Source organism: Barbatula barbatula (genome assembly GCF_947034865.1).
Source record: "Barbatula barbatula genome assembly, chromosome: 16".
In the NCBI taxonomy this organism is placed as follows: Eukaryota; Metazoa; Chordata; class Actinopteri; order Cypriniformes; family Nemacheilidae; genus Barbatula; species Barbatula barbatula.
Genome location: NC_136779.1, coordinates 14,788,569 through 14,815,171, shown reverse-complemented (window position 1 = coordinate 14,815,171; position 26,603 = coordinate 14,788,569). Strand labels below are relative to the sequence as shown.

Genomic DNA, 26,603 nt, shown 5'->3' with positions numbered 1-26,603 from the left:
GCGTGCGTAGTTCGCAAGCGCGCACAGATACACATACACACGTTCACGTACATTTACCTAGCTATCTAAATCGGGATTATAAATATAGATTAACCCATCCATGCCTCCATCCATTCTTCCATCCATCATCTATACCGCTTATCTTTACTGGGTCACAGTGTTGGAGCTTTCCCGGCTGTCTCGGGCTTAACCCAATACTAAACCTTTGGCTTTTTATTGGCACATTTAGTCTCTTTGTGCGCCATATTCTTTTCTAAGGACAATCAGCAAGACTCTCCTCTTTACATAGAATCCACAAAAAAAAATTCTTGCTTTTTTTACCATTTGTGGACAAATATCTAAAAGGATAATTACAGGCGAACCTCTGAACTAACCCAATTCCTATCCTTTTTATATGATATTATATAGACATAGTTACCTTATTAACTTATTGATTCCATATCAAATATCAATGTAATATCAATGAAGGTACAGTTTTTATTTAACTATTCTGTGAAAACATACATAAATTTAGTAATGTTTAGTTTAGAGGATTTGCATATGTATGCCCCACAGACATAAAAAATACCATTGTGCCCACACTGGATTATTTCCATTTATGCAAACTATAAATCGGGGAAGGAACATGCAGAGAGTATAAGAGAAGGAATCATCCTGATGAAGCAGATCTAATTACACGTAATAAAACGTGTTCCTCTTCCTGGAACAGCTTCTCTGCGCCAGACCAAAATGAAGATGAACACAGACAGACATCAACACAAGTCTAAGTTTGATATCCAGGAACATCGTAATTGTCCATTCATTTATTATACGCATTTGTTATCAACACATTTGTCCTCTTTATTGCCTATGTTATTTTTCCCATAATGCCCTTACCACACTTTTCACCGTTTGTGTCTTTAGCCTGATTTAATTATTTGTATCCATTTGATGGGAAATCATGATGACACAAAAGAACGCATTAGTGCATTTTGTCTGCTTGGAATGATACAGGATAATATTTTCCAGCCACTTGACACAATACAGTTACAACATAGTTATATGTTTAATTGGTAAACAGAAAGCGTTTTAAGGTGTTTATCGCCCCCTTAAGGCTGATCAGCGATCAAATTACTTTATTTTATAGCTGAGAGTCAGGCAGCTGTTATGTTGGATTGGGGGGGGTTATAATATATTTTAATAATTTTGTATAAATACATATTGCTAATTGACTAGTAGCACATTTTGAATTGTAGTTGTAGTAATCAGTATTAAGTTACAGTTAGTACTAAGTACTGTGTATTCCAATTGTCAGTTAGTTCCCAAAAATTAAACAGGATCATGTTTAAGGTGGTGTAGTGGCACTAATAGCGGACTTGCCATTAATGAAGTGGTGCTTATGCAATTGTGGAAATGGTTTCATGGTGTTCAAAACACATACTTTAACATTCCACATTCAGGAAAAAATAAATAATTCAATTGAAGATAAAATACAATCAGTGCATCACACATAAGATTTTGTTTAATATACCAGATCTTTATTGTCGATACTTTTTGTATAACTGCTGTTTGTCAAGATTCTGCCGCATCATGTCATGTTTCTCTTGGTTTAGTGGCAGGATCATGACAGAACATCATGTTTAATGTGGAGAGAGGCAATTATTGTTGTTATGGCCTTCCATACTCTCTCTCCGGTCTCGTCTCTGTTCCCATCCTTTCGTTACCTTGTTATTGATTACTGCCCTATACCTGTTCCCCTCTTGATTTGGTCCCTTATTTAATGCCCTTGTGTCTTCTGTCTTGTGCTGGTTCATTGTAGTTGTGTGGTGAGACCATGTGTCTTGTCAGTCTAGGTTAGTGTATTTGTAGTTCTTGTTTTGAGTTTATTTTAAGTCTTTGTATAGTGTAGTTAGTCTTAGTCCTGTCTTGTTATGTATCCATGTTTTGTTATGTTACCCCCATGTGGGTCTTTGTTTTATTATTTATTAAATTATCTGTTAACCCCTTACCCGCTGTCTGCACCTGGGTCCTCTCTCCGTGTCTCACCTCTTATGATCATGACAGCTGTTGGTAATTTGTAACAATACAGTATTTTTCTGCAGTGTAATGAACTTTGTTGCTTTGGTCCTGGATACAGTTATAATGAGATTAATCTATTCACCTAGCTAACGTGTAGCCTATATTACTCTGCAGTATGGTGAAATAAAAAAATAACCTGAACTGTGAATTGCTGGAAGTGGAGGCCAGAGGGCTGGATTGGAGATCTATTAGGTCTGGAGACAGAATGTAGAGTAAGATTGTTATCTGGTCTATGCAGTAGGTGGCAATAAAGCACTTTCATTAATATTATCAAATAATCGGTAATCAGCCCAACAACATTATTTGCCTAACTGCAATGTGCAAGATTTTCAATGAGTTCATGCAGCGGAGGTTATATATTTCTGGCACAACAAAAAGTGCTTTACTGCCACCTGCTGCATAGACCAGAAAAAACTCTTACTCTACATTCTGTCCCCTGACATAATAGACCTCCAATCCATCCCTCCGGCCTCCACTTCCAGCCATTCACGGATATTTTCAACTTCACCATACTGCACAGTAATATACACGTTAGCTAGGTGAACAGATTAATCTCATTATAACTGTATCCAGGACCAAAGGGATCAATTTCATTTTGTAATTGTCATATGATCTCTCTTTGTTTATTAATTACTTGCGATAAAAAAAAAAGTGAAAAAAAAGTGAAAGTGACCTATTTGTCAGTTATGGAGAACCATACCTGAAATTTGCCCTCTGCATTTAACCCATCCAGAGAGTAGTGAACACACGCACAGCAAGTGGTGAACACACGTACACCCGGAGCAGTGGGCAGCTATCACTGCAGCGCCCGGGGAGCAAGTAGGGGTAAGGTGCCTTGCTCAAGGGCACCTCAGTCGTTACCTGCCGGCCCGCAGGATCGAACTGGCAACCTTCTGGTCACGAGTCCGACTCTCTAACCATTAGGCCACGACTGCCAATATAGAGCATACTCACCAAAACAGATCAATTCCAATCCTTAGCAGAGTAGCGTGCATCAGAAGAGCCCCAAAGAGCAGAGTCACGCTGTAGCCCATTGTTTTTGATGGACTCCTTTTGTAAAGAAACAAGTTTTCAAGCCGTACCGGATTCCCACCATCATACACCCACATAAAGATACTCTTATGAAATGTCCTTTACCAGCAAACTTGTATAATATTTTTTGAATAATTATAGAATTGGATTCTGGATTTCAATATAATTCAACTAATTTTTTATTTACAATATGTTGCATTGTTTCAAAGTAGTTTTACAGGAAGAAAACCTCATACGATTTCATATATACATGCAGAGGAGGTACAAGTGCATTTTTTAAGCAAAGCACTTAACAGCAAACAGTTGAAAATAAACCTTTTTTTCAAATCAGGTTACAATAATGCAACGGTCATGATGTCATGTCATGTTTCAGCGGTTGTGTCCGCTGCAGTGCCCCCAGTGTTGGTCTATGTACATTTACATTACATTTAATAATTTAGCAAACGCTTTTATCCAAAGCGTGTCAGCTGCAGTGCCTCCAGTATGTTTTTTTAGCTGGCAGTTGAATTAATAATGTTGGGAATTACAGCTGGCAATGGACCTCCGCCCCGTCCACCTAAGACCCTGCTGCTCCTGCCCCGTCAGCCGATCTCAAGCAAGAAAGGAGGGAATCCTGGGGGTCCACTTCGGACTCCTTCTCTGAGCCAGCAATGCCCCCCACCTCTTCTTCCCAACCTGCAGTTATCCCTGTCGTATGGAAAGAGTTAGATACGTTTGTTGTCCGTCAAGTATTCACAGAAGAGATGGGTTTTAAGTAGTTTTTTGAATATTGTGAAAGATGAGGTTGACCGGACAGAGTTAGGAAGAATGTTCCACCAGGAAGGAGTTGTGAAGGAGAATGAGCGGGAAAGCGATTTACTGCCCTTTTGAGAAGGCACTACAAGATGACGCTGGTTTGCTGAACACAGGGTTCTTGATGGGGTTTAGGAGAGTGTGAAAATATGCCGGCGCAGATCCAGTGATAGTCCTGTAGGCAAGCATTAGTGACTTGAATCTGACACAGGCTTCTATCGGTAGCCAGTGGAGAGGGATGAAAAGCTGTCACATTAGCCCTTTTGGGCTGTTGGAAGACAAGGCATGCTGCTGCATTCTGTACCATCCGGAGTATTTTGATAGCCTTTGCAGGGAGACCAGCAAGAAGAACATTGCAGTAGTCCAACCTTGAGATCACCAGGGCCTGGACAAGGAGTTGTGCTGCATGCTCAGTGAGGTAAGGTCTAGCCTTTCTAATGTTGAAAAAAGGATTATCGGCATAACCGCGTTGTCTTTGCAATGTGATCATTGAATGGCAGCTGTTGACCAAATATGACTCTGAGATTCCTGGCTGTTTTGGAAGGAGTGATTGTGGCATTTCCATGCCGGATGGTAAGATCGTGTTGCACCATAGGGTGTACCAGTTACACGAATAGTTCTGTCTTGGCAGGGTTCAGCTGGGTGAAATGAGATGTAAATCTGGGTGTTGTCAGCATAACAGTGATAGGAGAAGCCGTGGGCCCATATAATGGGTCCCAAGGATGTTGTGTTGATGGGGGGAAAGCAGTGGTCCAAGCACTGATCCCTAAGGGATCCCAGTAATAAAGTGGTGGGCAGTGGACAGTGAGCCACTCCATGACACTTTGAAGAACCTGCCGGAGAGGTAGGATTAGAACCAGTGGAGAAGAGTGCCTTAGATTCCTAAAGATGAAAGGGTTGACAGTAGTATCTGGTGATTGAACATGTAGAATGCTGCAGATACAGTAGGTCTAGCAGAATCAGGACCGAGGATTTAGACTCCGCCTTGGCTAGCCGCAATGCTTCTGTGACCGATAGCAGTGCAGTCTCAGTGGAGTGGTTTGTTTTGAAGCCGGACTGCTTGTCATCCAGTAGTTTATTCTAAGATAGGTAGGAAGATATCTGGTTGAACACTGCCCTTTCCAGTGTTTTTTGCAATAAATGGGAGAAAAGAGACAGCTCTGTAACTGTCATCAGTAGAGGGGTCCAGTATGGGTTTCTTAAGTAGAGGCATATCCTGGGCCTGTTTTTATGTGGATGGAAAAGTGCTGGTGTTGATGATGTGTGTGAGTGCCGGAGTGAGTGTGCTGGTTATGGCCTGTAGGAGATGGAGGGGATCGGTTCAAGGGTACCGGTGGTGGGGTGGCTGGAGAGAAATCTGGTGACCTCAGTGTCAGTCAGTTGGGCGAAAGGGGAGAGATCAATGTTTGAAGTGAGGTAGAGTGTACCAAGGTCTGAGGTGCTGAGAATTGCTTGAAAAATACAGCAAAGTCATCAGCAGTCAAAGATGAAGTGGGTGGGGGAGGAGGGGGGCAAAGAAGAGAGTTCAATGTCTTGGAAAGCTGCCGAGTGTTAGGTGCACTGCTTACCTTGGTCTTATAGAAAGGTGTTTAGCTGTGGTGACACTAGCGCAAAAAGAGGAGAGTAGCGATTGGTAGTCCCATAGGTCAGCAGGATTCTTGGTCTTGCTCCATTTCCTTTCAGCAGCTCCATTGTTCACAGAGGATGTCAGAAAGCCAAGGTCAGGAGGGGGTGGAGCGAGCTGGTCTGGAGGACAGAGGTTACATAGACAGGATGTACGTGATAAATCAAAACAAAAAATCTTAACTAACAACAGGAAACAATCTAGGCAGCTGCTGCATCCCCTATTCCAGCCGTTGTGTCAACTGCAGTGCCCCCGGTGTCTGCATAGTTGTCAGCTGCACCATCCCCTGTTCTGGACGTTGTGTCAGCTGCAGCCCCCCAGTGTCTGCCTCTGTGTCAGTGGCAGCCTCCCCTGTCCCGACCACTGGGTCAGCTGCAGCTCCCCCTATGTATTTCCCGAGTCCTGTTCCTCCCTGGTCTCAGCCCCCTCCCTGTCTGCCCTACCTTACCCCACCAGCACCTCCTTGTCCCTGGAACCCTGCCTTGCCTCAGTGGGCTCCCACTGTCACCTCCTGGCCCGTCCTGTCTCAGCCGGCTACCCTTACTCCCCCCTAGACTTACCCCTCCGGGGGCCCCACTGGCCAGCCCATATGGCAGGGCTCTTCAATAGGCGGCCCGCGGGCCACATCCGGCCCGCAAATTATTTTTTTTGGCCCGCTTGATGCACTAAAAGTGTATTCAGTTTCATTTGGGTTGGCATGACATCACCGCACGAAAACACACGAAGCACTCTGATCTCACATAGCGGTACTCCATCAGCCAATCACAATGCTGGCGCGAAAATGCAAACGGCGCAGGTTCATTGACAGCTAGTGACAAGGGTTGACAGCGAAATCATGGCGATTGTAAAAAAGAGAAAGGTAGACACAGAATATTTAAAAGAATGGACTTAACAGTTTTGTTTTATTTTGCCTGACCACCACAATGCAAAGCCAACGTGTTTATTATGCACAAGACCGTGGCGGTCTGCAAGAATGATAATTTGAAACGGCATTTCGGGGCATTGCTCAGAAATTTCAAATGCAGTTATCCGGAACATTCTGAAAGCCTGTAACCGCAGCATTCTTACGTGTGGCTTGGAACCTGGCAAAGGCCAAAAAAACGTTCACTGACGCCGAATTAATTAAAACCTGTGCAACTGACATGGTGGATAAACTTCTAAATCACGACGCGAAAATAAAGAAAATGGTAACGGAGCAGGTTCCATTATCTGATTGCACAGCAACAAGAAGAGTGGAGCCATTGGCGGGTGAGTGCCTGTCTAATCTGTTATAAGACATAAAGAAAGCAGAAGCCATATCACTCGCAATAGACTCGTCTCGCGAACTAACCGACATTGCACAGCGGTGTTTTCCGCGAGTGGAATTCCACAGGATTTCCGCGAAGAGCTGCTTTGTTTGCTGCCGATGCATGGCCGCACAACAGGTGAAATACTTTTTAATGAACTAACGGAGTTCTTTAAAAATAATGAATTAGATTTGAGCAAAGTTGTTTCTGTCATTACTGACGGGGCTCCCTCAATGGTTGGACATCAAAAAGGCCTGATAAGCACTAGCTTCATAAATCGGTGTTGAAAAATGAAAGAGACGATGGATGCAGTCACGAGGCTGGTAAACTTTATTCGCGAGAGCTCGAGTCTGCCACATCGTCGTTTCCGAGCTCGTCGTGTGCTGAAGAGAGTTTGTGAATATAATGTTACTGTTTTATCAAAACTGAGGAAATAGAACTAATAAAAAACATATTTATATTGTGATTTTTTTTAAAACAAATAAACAACTGTAAAAAAAAAATAATCATAATAATGACAATAATAATAATAATAGCAGAACAAACATTGTAGTTATCCAATTATAGTCGGTGGCCCTTGACTTGCTATTGTTAGTAGAATTTGGCCCTTGGTGAAAACTAATTGAGGAACCCTGCCATATGGGTTCCCCGCTCTCAGCCCTCTCCGACGTCCCCTCAGCCAAAGACTCCTTCCCCACCCGGCTCCAACCCCATTGGACCTTTTCCCCAGAACTTTGTGGTCCCACTCCCATGTGTGTTATTTTGTTGTTCCACCCTAACCCTTATGTTGTTTTTTCTTTTCTGCCTTTGTTATTATTTACCATATTTTGTTGGTTTCTATCCATCTCCCAGTCAGTCCTGTTCGTAGTGTGTCCAAGGTGGTGTCCCTTGGAGGAGGGGGTATACTGCCATGATTCTGCCTCACTTTGTCATGTTTTTCTAGTCTTGTGGCAGGATCATGACAGTCCCATGTATTTTGTGTGGAAGCAGATTGTGTGGAAGCACATGTTGTGTCTTGACCCTGCCCCCTCGTTTCCTTGTCTAGCTTCCCGCCTCTTATTATCCCTTCCACCTGCCTAGTGTAATTAATCCTTGTTAGCTCCCCTATTTAATGCCCTTGTGATTGTTGTCCTGTGCGGTTTCATTTTGCTTTGTTGATGTACAGTGCTTGCCTCTGGTCCTTGTTTCCTGAATGCCTAGTCCTGTCTAGTTCTTGCATAGTGACAAGTTTTCTTATTGTTATTTGTTCTTTGTTCGGTTGAACACAAAGAGAGATATTTTGGAATAATGTTAGCAACCAACAGTTCTGAAGCACCATTGACTGCCATAGTAGGAAAAATTAATTCGTAATTTTTTGGTTCTGTTGAACACAAAAGAAGATAATTTGAGGAATGTAGAAAAACTAATAGTCCTGGGGCACTTTTGACAACCATTCAAATTGTTCCTACTATGGCAGTCAATGGTGCTTCAGAACCGTTGGTTGCAGACATTATTCCAAAATATTTCTCTTTGTGTTCAACGGAACAAATACATTTATACATATTCGGAACAACTAGAGGGTGAGTATTTTCATTTTTGGGCAGAGAATGCCTTCAAGGACTGTACAGCATTAATAATGAGGTATCATTATTAGGCTATAATTAATAGACAGGTTTTGACATGCACATTTTGTAAATTCAGCAGATGTCAAGTGAACGATCAAAAGTAAGTATTCTTAGGAATGGCTCTATATTCACAGGATAAACAGTGTATATATAATATTCACACTATTACATTACAGTATTGCATTACATGTCAAACACAAATTATTGCACATTTATATACATTTATATTTAAATATTTACATTTAGGCTTTTCGAAGACGTTTTTATCCAAAGTAACTTACAAAATGAGGAATGAGGATTCTGGCCAGGTGTATGTAAACTTTTGACAGAATTGTCTTTGTCAAGTCTTATGATTTCGGTCTTCCAGGAAATACAATCTGTTGTATGTAGCTGTGGCTGTTGCGCAATCTGACCACTAGATGAAGACTGTTTTCCAGATTCCAAGCACTTTGCAGGCGTCAAGTATTTAAAATTCACCCAAAACTCATAATTTAGTTACTTTACTGTTGTTTCACACATTTGTGACTTGGGCTACTCTCCTCACAAACTCACAAACTCAGGACATGTTGAGTTAGTTACGGTGGAAAAAAGATCAGCTTCTTTATATTATGTGTTTTACGAAACGATCGTAAAGTTTGGAACGACATGAGGTGATTCAATTTCATTCTTTGTTTCTTTCTGTGTTAAAAGTAGGCTGCTGCACCGTTGTACATAGACAGATAGCCTTCTGTATACTCACAAAATACCAAGGTATTGCTACAGATGTCTAATAAACATGTCAAACGAGTATTCTGTATTCTGAGTATTCTTCAGCGTAATTTATGGAACAATAGACAGGCGCCGGTTGTCCTCTTTCACTTCAGGGCTGTGGCTTAAAGCTCACTATTTAGGCAGCATTTTTTATGGGTATGCGTATGGGAGTATGGATTTTTTTGTGCGGTCATCGGCACGTGGAACATTTCTAGCTGAGCTATGGGAACGCGCTGATGCCCCAAAACGCTGAGGGCTGTACATAAACAGTTCACTTTGGTGACAGCCCATCAACTAGGCGAGAAAGTTCCGTGTGGGTTCCTTTTTGTAACACAGGACTTATTTTGAAAGTTCAGTTTGATCCTGTGATGCTGTCGTCAGGTTTTCTTTTCAAAGTATGACTTGTTTCCTCGAGCGGCTTCGCGCCAGGCATTCTAACGGGACCGTTACTTAGCCGAAAAAACATCGGGGACGAGCGCTGAAAGCCGGGAACGATGATAGACAACGAGCGGAGCTCTCAGACATCTAAACGTCCTCCAGCATCACTTGCCGGGTTACCGGTCAGCGGTTCAAAGGGAAAATTCACAAGGGTCGCAAGGAAGCAAAGCAATGGATCAGTCCAGTAAGTCCATTTTTGTCGTTTTTATATTAAACCATATTGCTGCACTGTCATTACACTTGTACTAAGTTATAGTTCTATATTACAAACCATACAAAAATTAACCATGGTTTCCATTACTTACAGAAATTTCCATGGATTTTAATATTTTGAGTTAAATGTATTGGATTTGAATGAAAATTATAATGGTCTCTACTAATGTGTCAGGTTTTATTGATGGCATTTTATCTGGTGGAAAGGAACCAATAAAAAACATTTAAATTTTAATAATGGCCCCCAAAACAATACATAATGGCATCTTGTAATGCTTTTAATATTGTTATTTGTTATGGGAACCGAAAATTAGTATTTTTAGCAGGGAGGGCTAAAACGTGGCACTGGATTAAATAATCCGATTATAGGATCAGGTGTAAAAAGTGTACATGGGGGTACTTCAAAGTAAAACGTTTCTCTGTCTCTCCGGTTTCATGTTTACAAGCAACTCTTCTGTTCATTTATGGGCGTAGCCATTTGTTTATGAAAGAACAACTGGCCATAACAATTCTGATGTTCGACAGCAACAATCCACAGTAAAACAGCATGGGTCTAAAGTATCATTGGTGGCCACAGTCAGGCTTGCACTGCTGCATCTATGGTCGCTCCAATCAGTTGGAGCGCTGAGCGATCAATCTTGTCCCCTCTTTCCAGGTCAAGCTCATCCAGTGGCACGGCCACAGAGAGTGCGGGCATCCGTCAACCAGCCAAAAGCAAGATCCGTCGCCATCAGCATCGTCTGTCTGCCGTGTTCAGTCGCGGTCCACGGAGAGGTTCGGGAGAGATGGCTCCTTCCGGAGATGAAGTGTTGGTGACTGAAGATCCCTCCGAACTGTCAAATAATATCACGGCCCCAGGCATTCTGAAGATTTTTGGCACTGAGATTTGCGAAGGTGCCAACTATAAAAGTGTACTGGCCACAACACACTCCAGTGCCAAAGAACTTGTCAAAGAGGCTTTAGCCAGGTGAGTAAAATTTATTGTCATGAATAAAATATAAATAATATTGTCAATAACATTCTACTTTTTGATAACGGGTTCTGAGAAAAGGTTTAATATTGTTTAAAGAGGCTACGTTTATATTTTTGATCTAATGCAGTAAAAGTTTACATTATAAATAGCTTAAGTGTCCATTTCGTTGGGCAGGACACTGTATGGTTTTGGGTGAAATTAAATATGAATAACTAGGGTTTTGCTTATGTTTAAATTCATAATGCTGTTGTGCTGTCCCTTTAAAGAATAGTGTAAAGGATTTGGTGACAGATTAGCATTATAGGTGAATGCACAAAATAGCTATTGTACACATGGATTAAAGTCCCTTGTTACCGCATGTTTTTCTAATCTGATTAAGAGATGTGAAACATTTCACTTAAATAAATTCCTTTCAGTGCAAGCTCTGGATCTAGATCTCTTAGGTGGCACTTAAATGGATATTTTACCCAGAAACCAACATTCTGTCATATCTTTCCCAAATCCCACATGTCTTTCAAATCCTCGATATCGTTACTGTCCATTCAAAACCTTGGATGTCCACATTTGCGGTTTTTCAAGAAATGGAAAAAAACACTGTACATTTTAAATGATCAAATACTGTGTTGTCAAAGTTAACAAGCACTTTCTAATACTTTTTATTGGTTAGGTATTTGAAGAACTCATGTGACTAACATAAAGGGTGATTTATGGCAAAAAATACAAAAAATATGGAGATACAAGATTTGAGAAGGAACGCATCGAAATTACTTTTTCTTCTGTTTAATGTAAAAAATATATATTTAGAGAATTGTCCCAAGGTTTTGTGTCAATGGGGTCCAGTGTTGCTTGGATGCAAACGTTCTATATATTCTATATTATTTTGTGTTCTGCAGAAGAAGGAAAGTTATACTCTCTAAGATAAGCCCTGAAGATAATATAGCGCTCAAATTCAAAAAAAATATTTTGAGGGTGGTTCAGTGGTACACGTTGAAATGTGTTATAAGACCTTGCATTACACCGATTTAAAAATAATATTTTATATTTGCCTTTGTGTTTTTAGATACTGCCTAAGCAAAGCAGATAGTGATGACTATGTGTTATGTGATGTGATTGGCTGTATTGGAGATCACACCTGGAGGACTGAATGTGTTCGTGTGGTAGGGGACAATGAAAAGCCTCTCCTGCTGCAGTCCTTCTGGAAACCCAAAGAGGGGTATGCCCGTCGATTTGAGATCCAGCGCAAGTCTACTGTAGAAGAAAACAGCTCCAAAGATCAGGACACAGTGACTGCAGGTATACCTTAAAGTAGCATTTTTTAAATTTCGAATTAATTTTAATTTAAAGGAGCAATGTGGAGATTTTAGGGTCCCAATTGCAATCAACGTCTTAACCCCCCCCCCCACAGGACTATGATGTCATCACGTTTCCACTTCTTTGCCGAAAGAGATAACATATTACCGAAACGCGCACTATAGAGCAGTTTATCTGTTTAGGGCTACTGTAGAAACAACATGGCGAATTCCATGCAAGGGGAGCTGTGGAGTATGTAGATAGAAATACCTCATTCTCAGTCTATTAAAACAGAAGTACAGTATACTCATCTGAAGAGATAGTTATGTATATGAAGAGTTTATTTCCAAAAATATATTTTTTTCAAATATCATGTTTTTTTTATTGTGCATTCCAATAAATATCAATCAAACTCCTGTTGGTTTGTTTTGATTTATGCCATAACTACAACAGAAATGCAGCAAACTAGCAAAAATAAAAACATGATAACAAAAAGCTATGTTTTTTTTAATAAACTCTTATATTGCATTTCTGTCAATAGATCCTCCAAAAATCTAAAAACTGGACCTTTAGGTTGCTTTCCACCAAATATTATCTTGCATATTAACATAAATATTTTCCAGGCATCAATGCACAGGCGAGAAAGTTGCAGAAGACACGCTCCCGAGGGAAATCTATTCTGCTGGACCTGGGTGTGAGTGATGGTGCAGAAGACAGCAGACACAATCTGTTCAGGAGTGTAAGCGAGACAAACGTAACAGCTGATTCGCAAAGCCCGTGCATCCGGTCCTGTAGAGAAGCCCTCAAAAACGGCAAGGACCAAACGCAGGGGGAGGAGCCTGAAGCTGAGGCCTACAAAGCAACACACTGTCCTGCCAATGAAAGGGAGGAGACGGAGAGCAGCGATGACAACTCCACACAGTATTCCATTCACCCACCCCTTGAGTTTCCTTACTTCCTGCTTCTGCAGGGCTTCAGTTACACACAGGTAAGACAAATTCCTCCTATATCTCTACCCCCTCTCACTTCCTTACCCCCTCTTGCCTTATATATGCCATCCAACACAAGCTTCTGTGTTTCCGGAATTTTGCTGATTTAGCTGTATAGCTTTATAATCACAGTGTCTCAATGATCCCGTCACGGTGGTTTAGAGGTCTCTGAAGAGTTAGATAATTGGCGAATAATCACTGTGTGTCAAAAAAAGCTTTTGAATGAATTCAGAAGAAGTGGAGTAGTTGAGGTGAATGGATCACTTTTATGATGCTTTTTTTATGAAGCTTTTGTCCCCTTTCATTGTAAATGCTTTTAAAGAACCTTAAAATGACTCAACAAAACCCAAAAGACCCTGGTGTTTGTTGACTTTTTGGGGATACAAATGCCATAAATGCCTAGCGATAGTTCTTCCAAAACATGCTTGCCTCTATATCGCCATCTCTGTCCGAAATATAATATTCAGGTTACTTAACGTATTAAGTGGCTGTATGTCAAATGCATAAAATTGACATTTTCAGTGAAAACAGAAAGAAAGCTGAGATTATTAATCAACATTAAAAGCGTACCAGTGGAAATTAAAAAAGTTATGAACAATCATAAATCAATTACGACACCTATTTGATCAGTTGTTGCTAATACTAAATCACTGCTGTTAAACTAATTTAAAACTATTTTGATCACTATTTTTTAGTAACAACTTTTTTACTAACAAACTTTCCTTTGTATTAGTCAATTATTGTTAAGGGGAAAGGCATGTAAAACATTTAGCCTATTGTACAAAATTACAATAATCAAAATATTTTTTATATGGCTGTATTATGGTTAAACATTACATTTACATGTTTGGGACCATTCTATCGTATTTTATTCATATGTATAGTGTACATATCATATAAAATGTACACCAGAATGTGGAAAGTATTTACATCGGTGTGTGTGTTTGATTTACTCATCATCCTGTGAGCACAACTAATCTGTCAGGAAATGTGTCCACCCTTCGGACACCCTACTGTGGACACCACTTCCTGTCCAGTATTAACACTTAGTCTGTTTTTTGCAAACGTTGTCATTTTTTATGACATTTTCCTCTGTTTGACACACTCTGTTTTTTTCCAATGGAATGGAAGGGATATGGGTTCATTTTGTTCCATGCAACATTGACGTCACCTGTGTTGTATTATCTAAAAAGTTGTGAAACAATGTGATTGCGAATAGAGAACGGATATGAATTGGATCGCATAATAAGAGTATTAATAAGATATTGATTATGCGGCAGTCTTATTGCTAAAATAAATCGTTGACAAGGAATTTTTTTAATAATTTCACAATAATAATAAGAAATGTTTTTTATTTGCCAAAGTGAAACATCCTAGCATCTTGAATTTTTAAATACAATATTTATATTTATTTATTATATATACTGTATACACAGTACACCTCACAACAATGATGTGATTACTTCCTCAGGACTTTGTCATCTACGCCCTGATAAGAAGCTGTACAGTATTCGGCCGCCACGTTGAGCAAAAATGCTGTGAGCGTGAGGTTGATACAGAACACCAGCATCTCTGGGCTCCTGATATCCTCCCCCAGCACTGCTGTGTCCAGCGTCTAGACACCCATCCTTCCCCGGACCAAACCCCAGGAGGCCTGACTCTACTGAAACCCTTTACTAGAGCAAGAGTCAAGTGGAACGGAGTTTTCATCACCCAAGATGTTGAGGTGCAATCAGGAGACATCATCGGCATAGGCGATCATTACCTCTTTATGTATAAAGACCCCACCTCACCCAGGGTCACAACTTCTCCAACTGTCACCTTGCCCTGGATTAATGAGACATCACATACATGCAAACCACTTCTTTGTAAAACGTTTCTGTTATCTGAAAACGAGAGAAAGTCTTGCAGTAATGGCTTGCCTTGTCTTACGGATTCAGAGGGAGAGGAACTGGTTCTGGCGTATGATGTGGAACATGAGTCCAGGGTCCTCAAGGAGATATTTGCAACGGTTGAGCAGAACGAGAGTGCGCACAAACTGACCGCATCCTTCCTGCTGTGCTTGTGTCTCCAGCAGTCTGCCATTCATTTCTCAATGCCTGCTCTTCGCAGACTACTGTTACATATCGCCAATGAGATTCAAACCGTTGTATGGGTAGGTTTATTGAGCAATATAATTTATGCGATGGGCTCCCTATTCCATTGTTAGTATTTCTACGCTATGAAATGAATATGATTTTTCAGAAAATTAGAACTGTATTTTTGCCATTATACAGTTTATAACAAATGAAAATAAACCTAAAATGTCCTCAAATTGATAATTATAATAATTGAATTGTAAATAGTAACAAAGTAAAAAAGTTATGAATAACAATATTAATATTAACTGTTTCAACAATTTTAATTTTGGATACTTCCAAAAAAACAGTGGCTTGCCTGCAACAAATACTAGAAAATGCATATGCACCTTATAAATTGCTTTAGATTGCGGTTACATAATTGTAAACATTCAACTATGTGTCACACCTCAAAAATCCAGTTAAAGATGCAAAAATATTCTATTTCACAACCATTTAAAGTTATTCTTCACTCAAAATTAAAATTCTGTAATGATTTATTCACCCTCATTGCATTCAGACCCTATAAGACTTTTATTTCTGTGGAACACATAAGAAGTTGTTTTGAGAAATGTCTCTGAGAAGTTTGGGTTTTACGCAATGGAAGTCAATGGGCTTCCAGGGGCCTATGTTGTTTGGTTACCAACATTCTTCTTAAAAGTCTTCTATTGTGTTCTACATTAAGAAGTCATACAGGTTTGAAATGACATGAGTAACTGATAAAATGACTATATGACTATAGTTTTTACAGTGTAACCGTATAAACTTTTATCATTTAACACAGGAGAAGGCTAAGGAACTTGCAGCCTCGCAACCTGAAATGTAAGAGTTTACCATTTCTATTTATGTTCAACTAGTGGAATTGTATTTCCATATGTGTGACGAAGCACATATTAAAGCCAGACTTTCCCTTGCTCCTCTGATGTTAACAGCAGTGAGTCAGACCCAGAAGATCTAAATCCAAGCACTGACACGCTGATCCAGGGTCTGGAACCACTCGTCCTGTGGATGGCCAACTCCATCCAGCTCCTTCATTTCATTCAGCAGGAAGTGCCTCGTCTGCTACATGGAATCTCTCAACAGGAGGAGGAGGAAGAAGAGGATTGTAATGGTAAATCTCAAAATTCAGTACCTTCTTAATAAAACACATAATGAACTCATCGTCAAAGAAGTCCGCTGGTATTTTTTCTGTGGAACACAGAAGTTTAAAGGAACAGTTCACCCACAGGTTGTTCCAAGTCTGTATAAATGTCTTTATTCTGATGAACACAGAGAAATATATTTCGAAGACTGTTTGTAACCAAACAGTTGGCCACCATTGACTACCATAGTAAAAACAATTATGTTGAACACAGAAGATATTTTGATGTATGTCGGGAAGCACACAGTTCTTGGCCACTTATGACTACCGTTGTAATTTTTCCTACTATGGTAGTCAATGGGGTCTAAGAACTGCTTGGTTACAAACATTCTTCAAAACATCCTTCTCTGTGTAAATCAGAACCAAGAAATGTATAGAGATTTGGAGCAACTCAAGGGTAAGTAAATGATGATTGATCCAATGAACTGTCCCTTTTTTGTCCCAGTTTATGTTGCGTACTTGTGTAGTGATCTTAAGAAAGCACTTGTTTTTATTAATTATGCTTCTTATTTGTGTGTTTTTTGGACCTTGATGGCCCGCTGTTACTGTGAATTATATGGCAAGAGCTAGCTACTCAATAATTAAAATAAAATCTACAAACAAAACATTTTCTTTGTGAAATGTTCCATAAGTCATGCAAAATTTCAAGTTCAATATCATTTCATCTGTAATTCTGTTTAATAATTTACAGCGGTGTTGCAGTTACGCCTGTCCTCCGCGCGATCTGCCAGTGAGGAGGCCATGACGGTTCTGGAAGAGGTCATCATGTTCATCTTCCAGCAGTGTGTCTATTATCTCACAAAGGTCAGACTTGCCAACATCTTTCCACTTGGAACATTACAAACCACTGTATGTCAGCCAATAGAGAGACTTATTACCAATGCAGTGAAACAGGGTCAACATATCTCTTTCACCACAAAATCGTATATGTTGCATATGATCACACCGATCATTTTACAGATTGTACTTACAAAAATAATCAAACTCTGGTCTTAGCCAAAGGACTAAAAATGCACTGTGACCATTCAATACAACATTATTTGATGAATTACATATTATCAGATGTCCACATACCAACAGGCCTAGAAAAACACTGGCATTGAATGTGGTAGTGTGCAGAACTGCAGGTATTAGGAGACCTGCGACATTGATCCCAAATGCTTCCAGATGCTGTTCTTCATTGTGTCCATGATGTATATTTTTGGCATGTGGATATGAATGAACTTTGTGTATAATACTGGTATTGTACTATTGAAGTGTCTCGTACTTAGAACTGTCAAATAATATGTGACCCTGGACCATAAACATTGTATCAAGTAGCACAGGAATTTTTGTGGCAATAGCCAACAAAACATTATATCGGTCAAAATTATTTACATTTCTTTCATGCCAAAAATCATGAAGATATTTTGTAAGTTTTCTACCGCAAAAATATCAACACAGCAAATGTATCAATACCGCAAATATATCAATTCCGCAAATATCCTACCTCTCTGCTGCTCGCTATTTAAGAATAACAGTATCCACTCAAGTTTGGTATCTATGTAAAGCTTAGAATTTCAGCTTTCGGGTTAATCTACTTTTCGCAACGTCATGACAGCAGTAAGCCAATAGAGAGCGTTAAGACAAACTGGTTTCTTCTTCTTAGCAACGGCTTGCTACAGCGTCTCTGATTAACAACTTTAAATGCGATTTTCTCAATATTTTTTTGTGCACCCTCAAATTCCAGTTATATCCAGTTCCACAGTTTTAAATAGTTATATCTCGGCCTGATTTTGTCATGTACATCCATCGAAAGCTTATTTATTCTCAGTTTGAAAACATTTACCAATAAGGTTGTCCAGGGCCACATATACAGATATACAGAATCATTCTTGTGCGTTTAGGTCATGTGAGTCTTAAACAGATTTAGTAAAAAATTGTATTGACATTTAGTGTTTTTGTAATATTAGCAGTGCATGCTTTGCTCCATGTCACGAGTCAGATATAGAAAATCCTTTTGGAATTTACCTTGTGTTTCAGAGTGATTGTTCTATGAAACAAACCAAAAGCTGAAGTGAAGTCAGATGCATTCAGAGTGGTTCCAGCGTTGGTTCTTATCAAAGTTTCTCTTCCCTTTAAGAACACTAGCAAGCGAGTGCTGTCTGCTGATAAGCAACGTCCATTGAGTGACAGATGAACTACAGCCACCGAGAGTTTACAGTTTCTTCTACTGAATAAGTCTATGGTGGTGTTTTTAAAGTGATTGTAAATTTAAATCAAAGCAGGATACAAACAATATACACATTGCTGTAGGTAAATAAAGAAAAAACATGTTTGTGGCACTAGATTACATCTTGCTCCAAACATGTTGAATAAGTATTTTGTTTACCCAATCACGTTGTCTGCTGTTTATATATTTTAGAAATGAGGTTCTTTCAAGCCTGTATATATTTCTTTGTTTCAATGAACACAGAGAAAAATATTTGAAAGAATGTTTTACATTTTCAGTTCTGGGACATCATCCACTACCATAGTAGGACAAAAAGATTGAAAAATAGATAGTTTTTTTGTTCTGTTGAACATATAACCAGATACTTTGTAGGATTTAGGAAAACAAAGAGTTCTCGGGCACCTTTGACTAACATTTAATTCTTCCTACTATGGTAGTCAATGATGTCCCAGAACTGAAAATAACTAACATTGTTCCAAATATCTTTCTCAGTGTTGATCGGAACAAAGTCATTTATACAGTTATGAAATTACATAAAGTTAAGTAAATGATGAGAGATCTTCATGACTCAAACAGCCCAATCCATGAATCAAACCTCCCAATCCAAGATGAAGTCTTAAACTTTAGTCTTTATTAAAAATGTACTGTGGCTTTGTTAAATATGTCTGAGCTCACAAAGGACAGCACACAATAATATAATGTCTGCGGTGAATACCCATTAAGCACATTTCTCCAAGAAATGTGGAACTTCTTAACCCACTCTCTGTCTCCTTGAATGTTCAGACATAATTTCACTTGTTAAAGTAGGATTTAGGATTGATTTTTGTATTCTGTATGGGAAATCCATAAATCTTTGCTCCCTCTGGGAAATTATAATTCACCTTTGTTCCGAGACATTGTTTGTCAGGCTAAGACATGATGTTTACAAGGGTGTGGGATTTGATTTAGTGAATATAATGTCCAGATTTTGGATTGTCTACGGAAAAAAGGCTAGGTTTATTGAAATGCAAACCGACATGCGAAACGAATCCCTGGCCAACAACCCACATTAGACTTTTCCTCTGTCATAATTCATGTCATAAATCGTGTTTCTCAGAACAATTTGTGTTTCAATAGCTACACAATAATTAAGGCCAAACCACAGAATGTTGGTAACCACAAGACAGTGTAAAATATGTGGTTTGTAAGCTTGAAACTATTATTTATATTGTAAATGAACGCTTTTAGCATTTATTATTAAAATCAAACTCAAATTTGCAGTCATGGGAAATTATTCTTGAGAGCAAAAATTCCTCTGTTTCCACTGCGGTGAAGTTTTTCATCATAGTCAATCCTTTTCAAGGAAAAGGTTAAGCAGTGCGGTTTACGCTGGTGGCACAAAATGTCCTTTTCACCCAAAATGACATTTTATACTTTAAGCGCTTGGCAAAATGTCCCTTTCTTGTTAATGCGGTGCCAATGCTCCGTTTTGGGGTCAATATTTTCAATAGGAAAACTGGATTAAAAACAAACATGTCTGGTAAAGCAAACTGACAATAACAGGGTCTGTTTTCACTTTGTTAGGCCACTCGTGTGATTCTTGTCCTGCTGAGATGGAAACAGCTGCTGGTGGGCTTAGATAAATAACTGCACATTGTGTTGATGATACTCAGTGTTGGACATGAACTTGCAGAGATAACTGAGAATTGTAAAAGGGATAGGGATCATTTTTGTCTTTTATGACTAATACTGTCCTCACGAGCCAAGTTCCAGACGTAGCCAGCCATCGTTGCTTTATCCCACCTTCCCTGTGATACAGAAATTTTTTGAATTTTCTAACAGTGACAACTGAAAAAATTATTGTTAAAATATGTGAACATTTTGGTTGAAAGTATACGGATATATCGTAACTATAATAAGTTCGGGCGAAAACATTTTTTTACACTGTGTAATGTGAGTTGAGTTCTTTATTTTTATTCTAGTTATAGACATTTGAATTCAAAAAGATGAAAACAACAAATGAAAACAACTTGCTTGGTTAGTTGATTATCTAAAAAATCTATAGATTTCTGTGTTATTTTGAATCTGGTTTGCATTTGTGTGGCGTTCAACTACAGTAATCTCACAAAAGGGAAAGATTTTCAGTCTTTAGACCACTTTTCAAGATGTACACACTGGTCCAGAATCACTTCCGCTTTCAGTTTTTTATTTATTCAGTATTTTATTCAATCTTACACATATCAATAAATCTTAAAGATATTTGTTAAACTTTTTAAATCGGTTAGAAATATTCTGTTGGTTGTATTTTGTTCAAAGGTTTGTGAAACTGAAATAGGAAGTTCCTCTTGACCAGCATTGTTAACTTAATCCTAAGAGGTCTATAGGCGGTTTCTTTGGCAACAACAAATGCAAACTGACCCAAAATGGCCAAACTTAACTTCTGGTAGACCTCCACGAAGAATCAATAACTGCTGAGTAGTGTTCTTTTAATACAATTAATATACATTAAATATTAGTAGAAATGAATACTAAAGAAACTTAAGATAAAATAAATAGTTAACTTAGGGCCAGGCGCACGCGTCTTATGAAACAGTATATAGTTACTTCAATTTGACTATCACTGAACTTGTAATACTAGGCCTAAGTTGTAATATGATATGATATGATATATCTATCATGAAATAACAATCATTTAATGTTTAACAGTATTTAACAGTATAACCAGTAAACTTTTGTGAGAAGTATTAGTAAATGTTGAAATTGATCATTGTTTTTTATGTTTATGTTACAGTATCTAATGTTAACAGATTGAACCTTCTCATGTACGACTTTTGATGTAAACTCAAAGTTTACAACATAACATCTTTCACAATTGAACACTCCACAGACACATCAATGCCTTTACTTTCTAGATTAAAAAGGGGAAGTGCTTTTCCATTTTTCCGAACGCTCACTTTTTCCTCTAAACGCTTCATGGTTTTGGGTGGAGACTCTCTACTGTATGTTAGCTGTATCCCGAGCAAACTGCCAACAAGGACAGCGGTTGCCAAGATGGTGTCAACGTGAGACTCGTCCCCTCAAATATATATACATATGATGGTGCCAAATGTAGACCGCATGCAACTGTCTGGGCACAATTATGCCGAACAAAGCCGGCATTGTGTTATTCTGATGTGTGGCACATAAAGAACCGTTGATATGGGAGAGTGGGGGCTGCGCAGCGGCAGGCACATCTCAAACACCAACAGACTTCTCTTTTAACGCTGATCTTGAAGGCGGTCCAGTGTTCTCTGGGTAATATGCTGCTCTTCGAGGATTACCCAACCGTTTATCACCACAACCAACTGGAAATGTATTTATGTGGCTATTTCTTGAATATAGAGTGTTGTTAGTAACAGAGACGTCATTACATGGCAAACACGTGTGTCTCCGGACCATCAGGATCTTTATTGTGCTTTCTTTTCAGGACAGGGTTCAGGATAATGGGAAAGACTTGAGGAAAAAATACTTATTTTATCATTTTTTAAAAGGGCTCGTTCAGTGACCCTGCACCTCTGGACAGTGAATGATTAAAGAATCCTATCACAGATGTTTTTGGATGAAAGTGAGCGTGTCCAGCCAGAAAGGTGAAGTTTGTGTCCTCCTTGGGAGAAGGAAATTCATCCTGTTCTGTTGCCCTTAGTTCTCAGTTGATAAGACATATGTGAATGATCTTGTCTTTAGTTACATTTCCTTTTAGAAACAGATAGGCATGAGCATTGAAAACGACACACACAACTCACATGAGTTGTCCTGACAGTTAAGACAAGATTTAGTCTCTTGACAGGTTAATAGCTGGCATATGGTTTTGTATATTAAAACAAATGGAACCAGTTTGCATCCAGCTCTGAGGATAGTTCACGTCATCATTTATTCACCCTCATGTCATTCAAAACCTGTATATGACTCTTTCTTCTGTGAAACAGAAATGTTTCAGTGGTTTTCTGTCCATACAATGGATGTCAATGGGGGCTAGTGTTGTTTGGTTACCAACATTCTTCAAAAAATCTTAGCTGATAAAAAGCCATAGAGTCATCTACCTTTTGGGTCAACTATCTTTTTATTTTAGGCATTATAGTTGGATTATTTACTCCGGACCGTCAGGATCTTTATTATGCTTCCTTTTCAGGACAGGGTTCAGGATAATGGGAAAGACTTGAGGAAAAAATACTTATTTTATCATTTTTTTAAAGGGCTCGTTCAGTGACCCTGCACCTCTGGACAGTGAATGATTAAAGAATCCTATCACAGATGTTTTTGGATGAACGTGAGCGTGTCCAGCCAGAAAGGTGAATTTTGTGTCCTCCTTAGGAGAAGGAAGTTCATCCTGTTCTGTTGCCCTTAGTTCTCTGTTGATAAGACTTATGTGAATGATTTTGTCTTTAGTTACATTTCCTTTTAGAAACAGATTGAAAACGACACACACACCTCACATGAATTGTCCTGACAGTTAAAACAAGATTAAGTCTCTTGACAGGTTAATAGCTGGCATATGGTTTTGTATTTTAAAACAAATGGAACCAGTTTGCATCCAGCTCTGAGGATAGTTCACGTCATCATTTATTCACCCTCATGTCATTCAAAACCTGTATATGACTCTTTCTTTTGTGAAACAGAAATGTTTCAGTGGTTTTGTGTCCATACAATGGATACCTTTTGGGTCAACTGTCTTTTAATTTTAGACATTATAGTTGGATTATTTACTGTAATGATAGATGAGTTTCTCTGTGTTCCTCAGATGCTGTACCCGGTTCTTTCAGGCATATTGGACAATAATCCTTTCTCCGAAAGTGGACAGCTGCAGGTCTCAAAGGAGGTCAGAAGAGTCCTGGAAATCTGTACGACAACACTGCACCTAGTCAGACGGTTCCAGGTGCACCCAGAAATCACCTCGCAACTCTTTGCCTACCTCTTCTTCTTCATCAATGCTTTGCTCTTCAATCTGCTGATGGAGAGAGGTGAGCACGCACTGCAGATCTGTCACATGAGTGCTTATTTGTGCTGTCATCACACCGGCTCATTTTGTCTTTGTGTTTGGTCTTGCATGAAGGATCGGGGGGAACTTTTTACCAGTGGTCCCGTGGGGTCCAGATCAGGGCTAATTTGGATTTGCTTATAGACTGGGCACATGGAGCGGGACTGAACAATCTGGCGCACAGCTACCTTGTCAAACTCTCCTCGGCTGTCAATCTGCTAGCCACGCCCAAAGAAAATATTTTACAGGTTAGAGATACATATTTGAGCGGTTTTTCCAGAGGTATGTGGATATAGTAAATAAAAAATAAAATGTTCCCAATAGTTTAAAAACAGCTTTTGGTGTTTAGAATTTTGAGCATTCCCATCTTATTACAAATGAATTCCTCTTTGATCACAATCTCTTTGGGCATCAGGAATTAGTTTGGGCCTCAGAAATAATTAACAGGAAGTATTACTCATTAAAGGATGAAGCTTTGTGAACACAAAGATTCTTTCATGGTAGTAGATAAAGATGCAGGATAAGCCACATCGACTTCTGACATGTCAGGATAACAAATTATCTGGCTAAGGGGACATCCTGCTAAAGGAAATTATGAAATGCTAAACTAACTATGTGAGGGATTTTAAGGCTTATTGGATTTAGTTTGTCTTGACAAATTGGGTCTGTCAATTAAAATATATTAGAGGTTGCATGCAAATGTGTGGTACTTTATTTATTAGGATGTAAAATAAGGACTTCCAAAAGTGGGAAATTCCAGTGTAATGGATGTGACATTTACAGTCAAAAATATCTCAACTAATTTATTACCTATATTGAATCATCCGTTTATATTTTACTACACCCGTTGATAAAATTTAGATATCAGAAACATATCAGTCTATGCACAGGTTTTCTGTTTCAATAGAGGGAAAAATTGATATGTTAAAGATTTTTTGAAAGACAACATACTTTGTAAAAAACTCTTTAATGAGACATTTTAAAATGTAGAAAGCAGAAGCAATAATACTAAACAATTGGAGGGAATAGCTCTTAATAGACCACAAAATAGTTTCATGTGTCCATTTATGAATATGGACAGTTATGGCCGGACTACATTTACATTTTACACACGCTTTTATCCAAAGCGACTTGCATTGCATTATCCTATACATTTATACATAGGTATCTGCAATCCGTGGATCGAACCCTCAACCTTGTGTTTTTAACACAATGATCTTACCACTGAGCTACAGTGATTATTGACCCTTAAAAATCATAATATAAGAATGTTGTATTAAAGCTAGGAAAATTAGACAGCAGGAAAACTTAAATGCAAATAATAAATGTTGGCCAAATTACAATCCAATCCAAAGTTTGGATAGCAAAATACATAGTTTTTTTATTTGGATTCATAAAAATAGGCAAGGACGTTTCTGATATTATGTGTTAAAAGTAATTGATGCCTTTCCATAACATTGTCACTTAAGTATTAATGAAAAGTAACAGTACTCTGAAGATGTTTAGTTTTTCTTCAATTCCTACAATGTGCTTGGTTTACTGTAGTATGAAGATCAAGTTGTAAACATTCGAATCTCTTAAAGAAATAGTAAACCTAGAAATGAGGAAATTATTCATTTTTGGGCAAACTATTCCTTTGAATCTGTAAAAAAAATCAGCTTTCAGAACAGCATGAATAATATGTCGAAACTGTCTTTGTGTCAATGCAGATGTCCTGGAGTGCTCTGCGGAAAGAGTATAATGCACTGAACCCAGCTCAGCTTCACCACATTCTGAGAGAGTATAACTCACGACGCTCGTGCCCTGCAGCATGGACTCCCTCTAGTGATGAGACCACCACTGCTCTCAGAACCAGTAATAGAGTATTATATGAAGATATTCACATTGCAAGAAGAAGTTTGTTTAGAAAAACTGCTCACATTTCTCATATACGCATGAGTTACAGGATTCATTAATTTTAAAGATCACAGGTGTCGGGTGTAGGTAATTTAATAAATCCACAGAAGCGTAAACACAGGAACACAAAGCACAAGTAACCATAAACAATACCTGATAATGAATTCATTAAAACACAGGGCTTAAATACATTACAGAAACAGGTGTTAGTTCACACCTGTTTCTGTTATGTATTTAAGATATACGTTAACAACCATAGCTACAAATGAGGGAACTCAGGCAGAACAGTGGCCTGTATCGCGAATAAAAAGGTGTACAAACATCGAGTTGCAGAGTAAGTTTTGAGTTGACAAAACCAGACAAACCCAACCAGGTGTAGATCAGGTTCAACTGTAGCACTTGGTATAAACTTTCTCTTGTCAACTCTGGTCTGTTTCTCTCTAACATTTTTTCAGATACGGAACATGGGGAGTGATTTCACTGCACCAGATATACATAATTTTCTCACAGCAGATTGGTCCAACTTTGGTTTGCGATCTCTTACCCAGAATAAAACCTGCTGTGGAGTTAGCCGTGTAGCCTTAGTTGTCATTGCGACAAAACTTTCTTGAGCCCGAAATCAGAGTATGCTAAAAACTAAACGCAAACTTACCTGGGAAGAACCCAAACCGGCTTTGTGATACAGGCCACAGGAAAATAACTAAACCAGAACAAAACATTAGAGAATCGTCACAACAGTCTTTTCTCAGTATCTATTAAGTATTTGGGGTCACAGGATTCACACTGTACACTAAAGTAGAGAGGTGTTGAGCTGTCCCACAACTGGTGGACACATAGCCTTAGTTTAGAATTTACTGAATCTTCTTATACCTTCTATGATTCCTGTAAAAAATAAATGGGATAAATTTCAGCAATGCATCAGCTTTTTTTTAAAGCGAATGTAATAAACACAATGCTTTTTGTGTGGTGTTGTTGTTCACAGTTGATATCCTGGAAGGCTTTGATAACCATCCACCTCTCATACTCCCTGCTGATGGTTTTGTGCTTGATCTAAAAAGACCAATCAGTGAAACTGGTCTAGTTAAACAGCTGGGTGGTTTCCAAAGGCTGATCAAAAAGCTCCCTGACTCAGAATATGGTCCAGATGAACCGTCTAAGGTACACAGCCGAAACAAATGTACCAGTCGATCTTGCT

General features: G+C 38.9%; 1 protein-coding gene across 1 annotated transcript in view; it reads left to right on the top strand.

The window, feature by feature from the left end:
* The first annotated feature begins 9,389 nt into the window (after positions 1–9,389).
* The window catches only part of radil2b (Ras association and DIL domains 2b), a 28,980-nt gene continuing 11,766 nt past the window's right edge, over positions 9,390–26,603 (top strand). The window contains exons 1-12 of the mRNA XM_079475811.1: positions 9,390–9,768; positions 10,453–10,764; positions 11,831–12,063; positions 12,684–13,048; positions 14,521–15,204; positions 15,951–15,988; positions 16,099–16,277; positions 16,999–17,111; positions 23,276–23,495; positions 23,588–23,760; positions 25,222–25,366; positions 26,391–26,566. Of these exons, the coding sequence (XP_079331937.1) occupies positions 9,641–9,768; positions 10,453–10,764; positions 11,831–12,063; positions 12,684–13,048; positions 14,521–15,204; positions 15,951–15,988; positions 16,099–16,277; positions 16,999–17,111; positions 23,276–23,495; positions 23,588–23,760; positions 25,222–25,366; positions 26,391–26,566 (2,766 nt within the window). The 5' untranslated portion in view covers positions 9,390–9,640. The remainder of the gene's footprint in view (positions 9,769–10,452; positions 10,765–11,830; positions 12,064–12,683; positions 13,049–14,520; positions 15,205–15,950; positions 15,989–16,098; positions 16,278–16,998; positions 17,112–23,275; positions 23,496–23,587; positions 23,761–25,221; positions 25,367–26,390; positions 26,567–26,603) is intronic.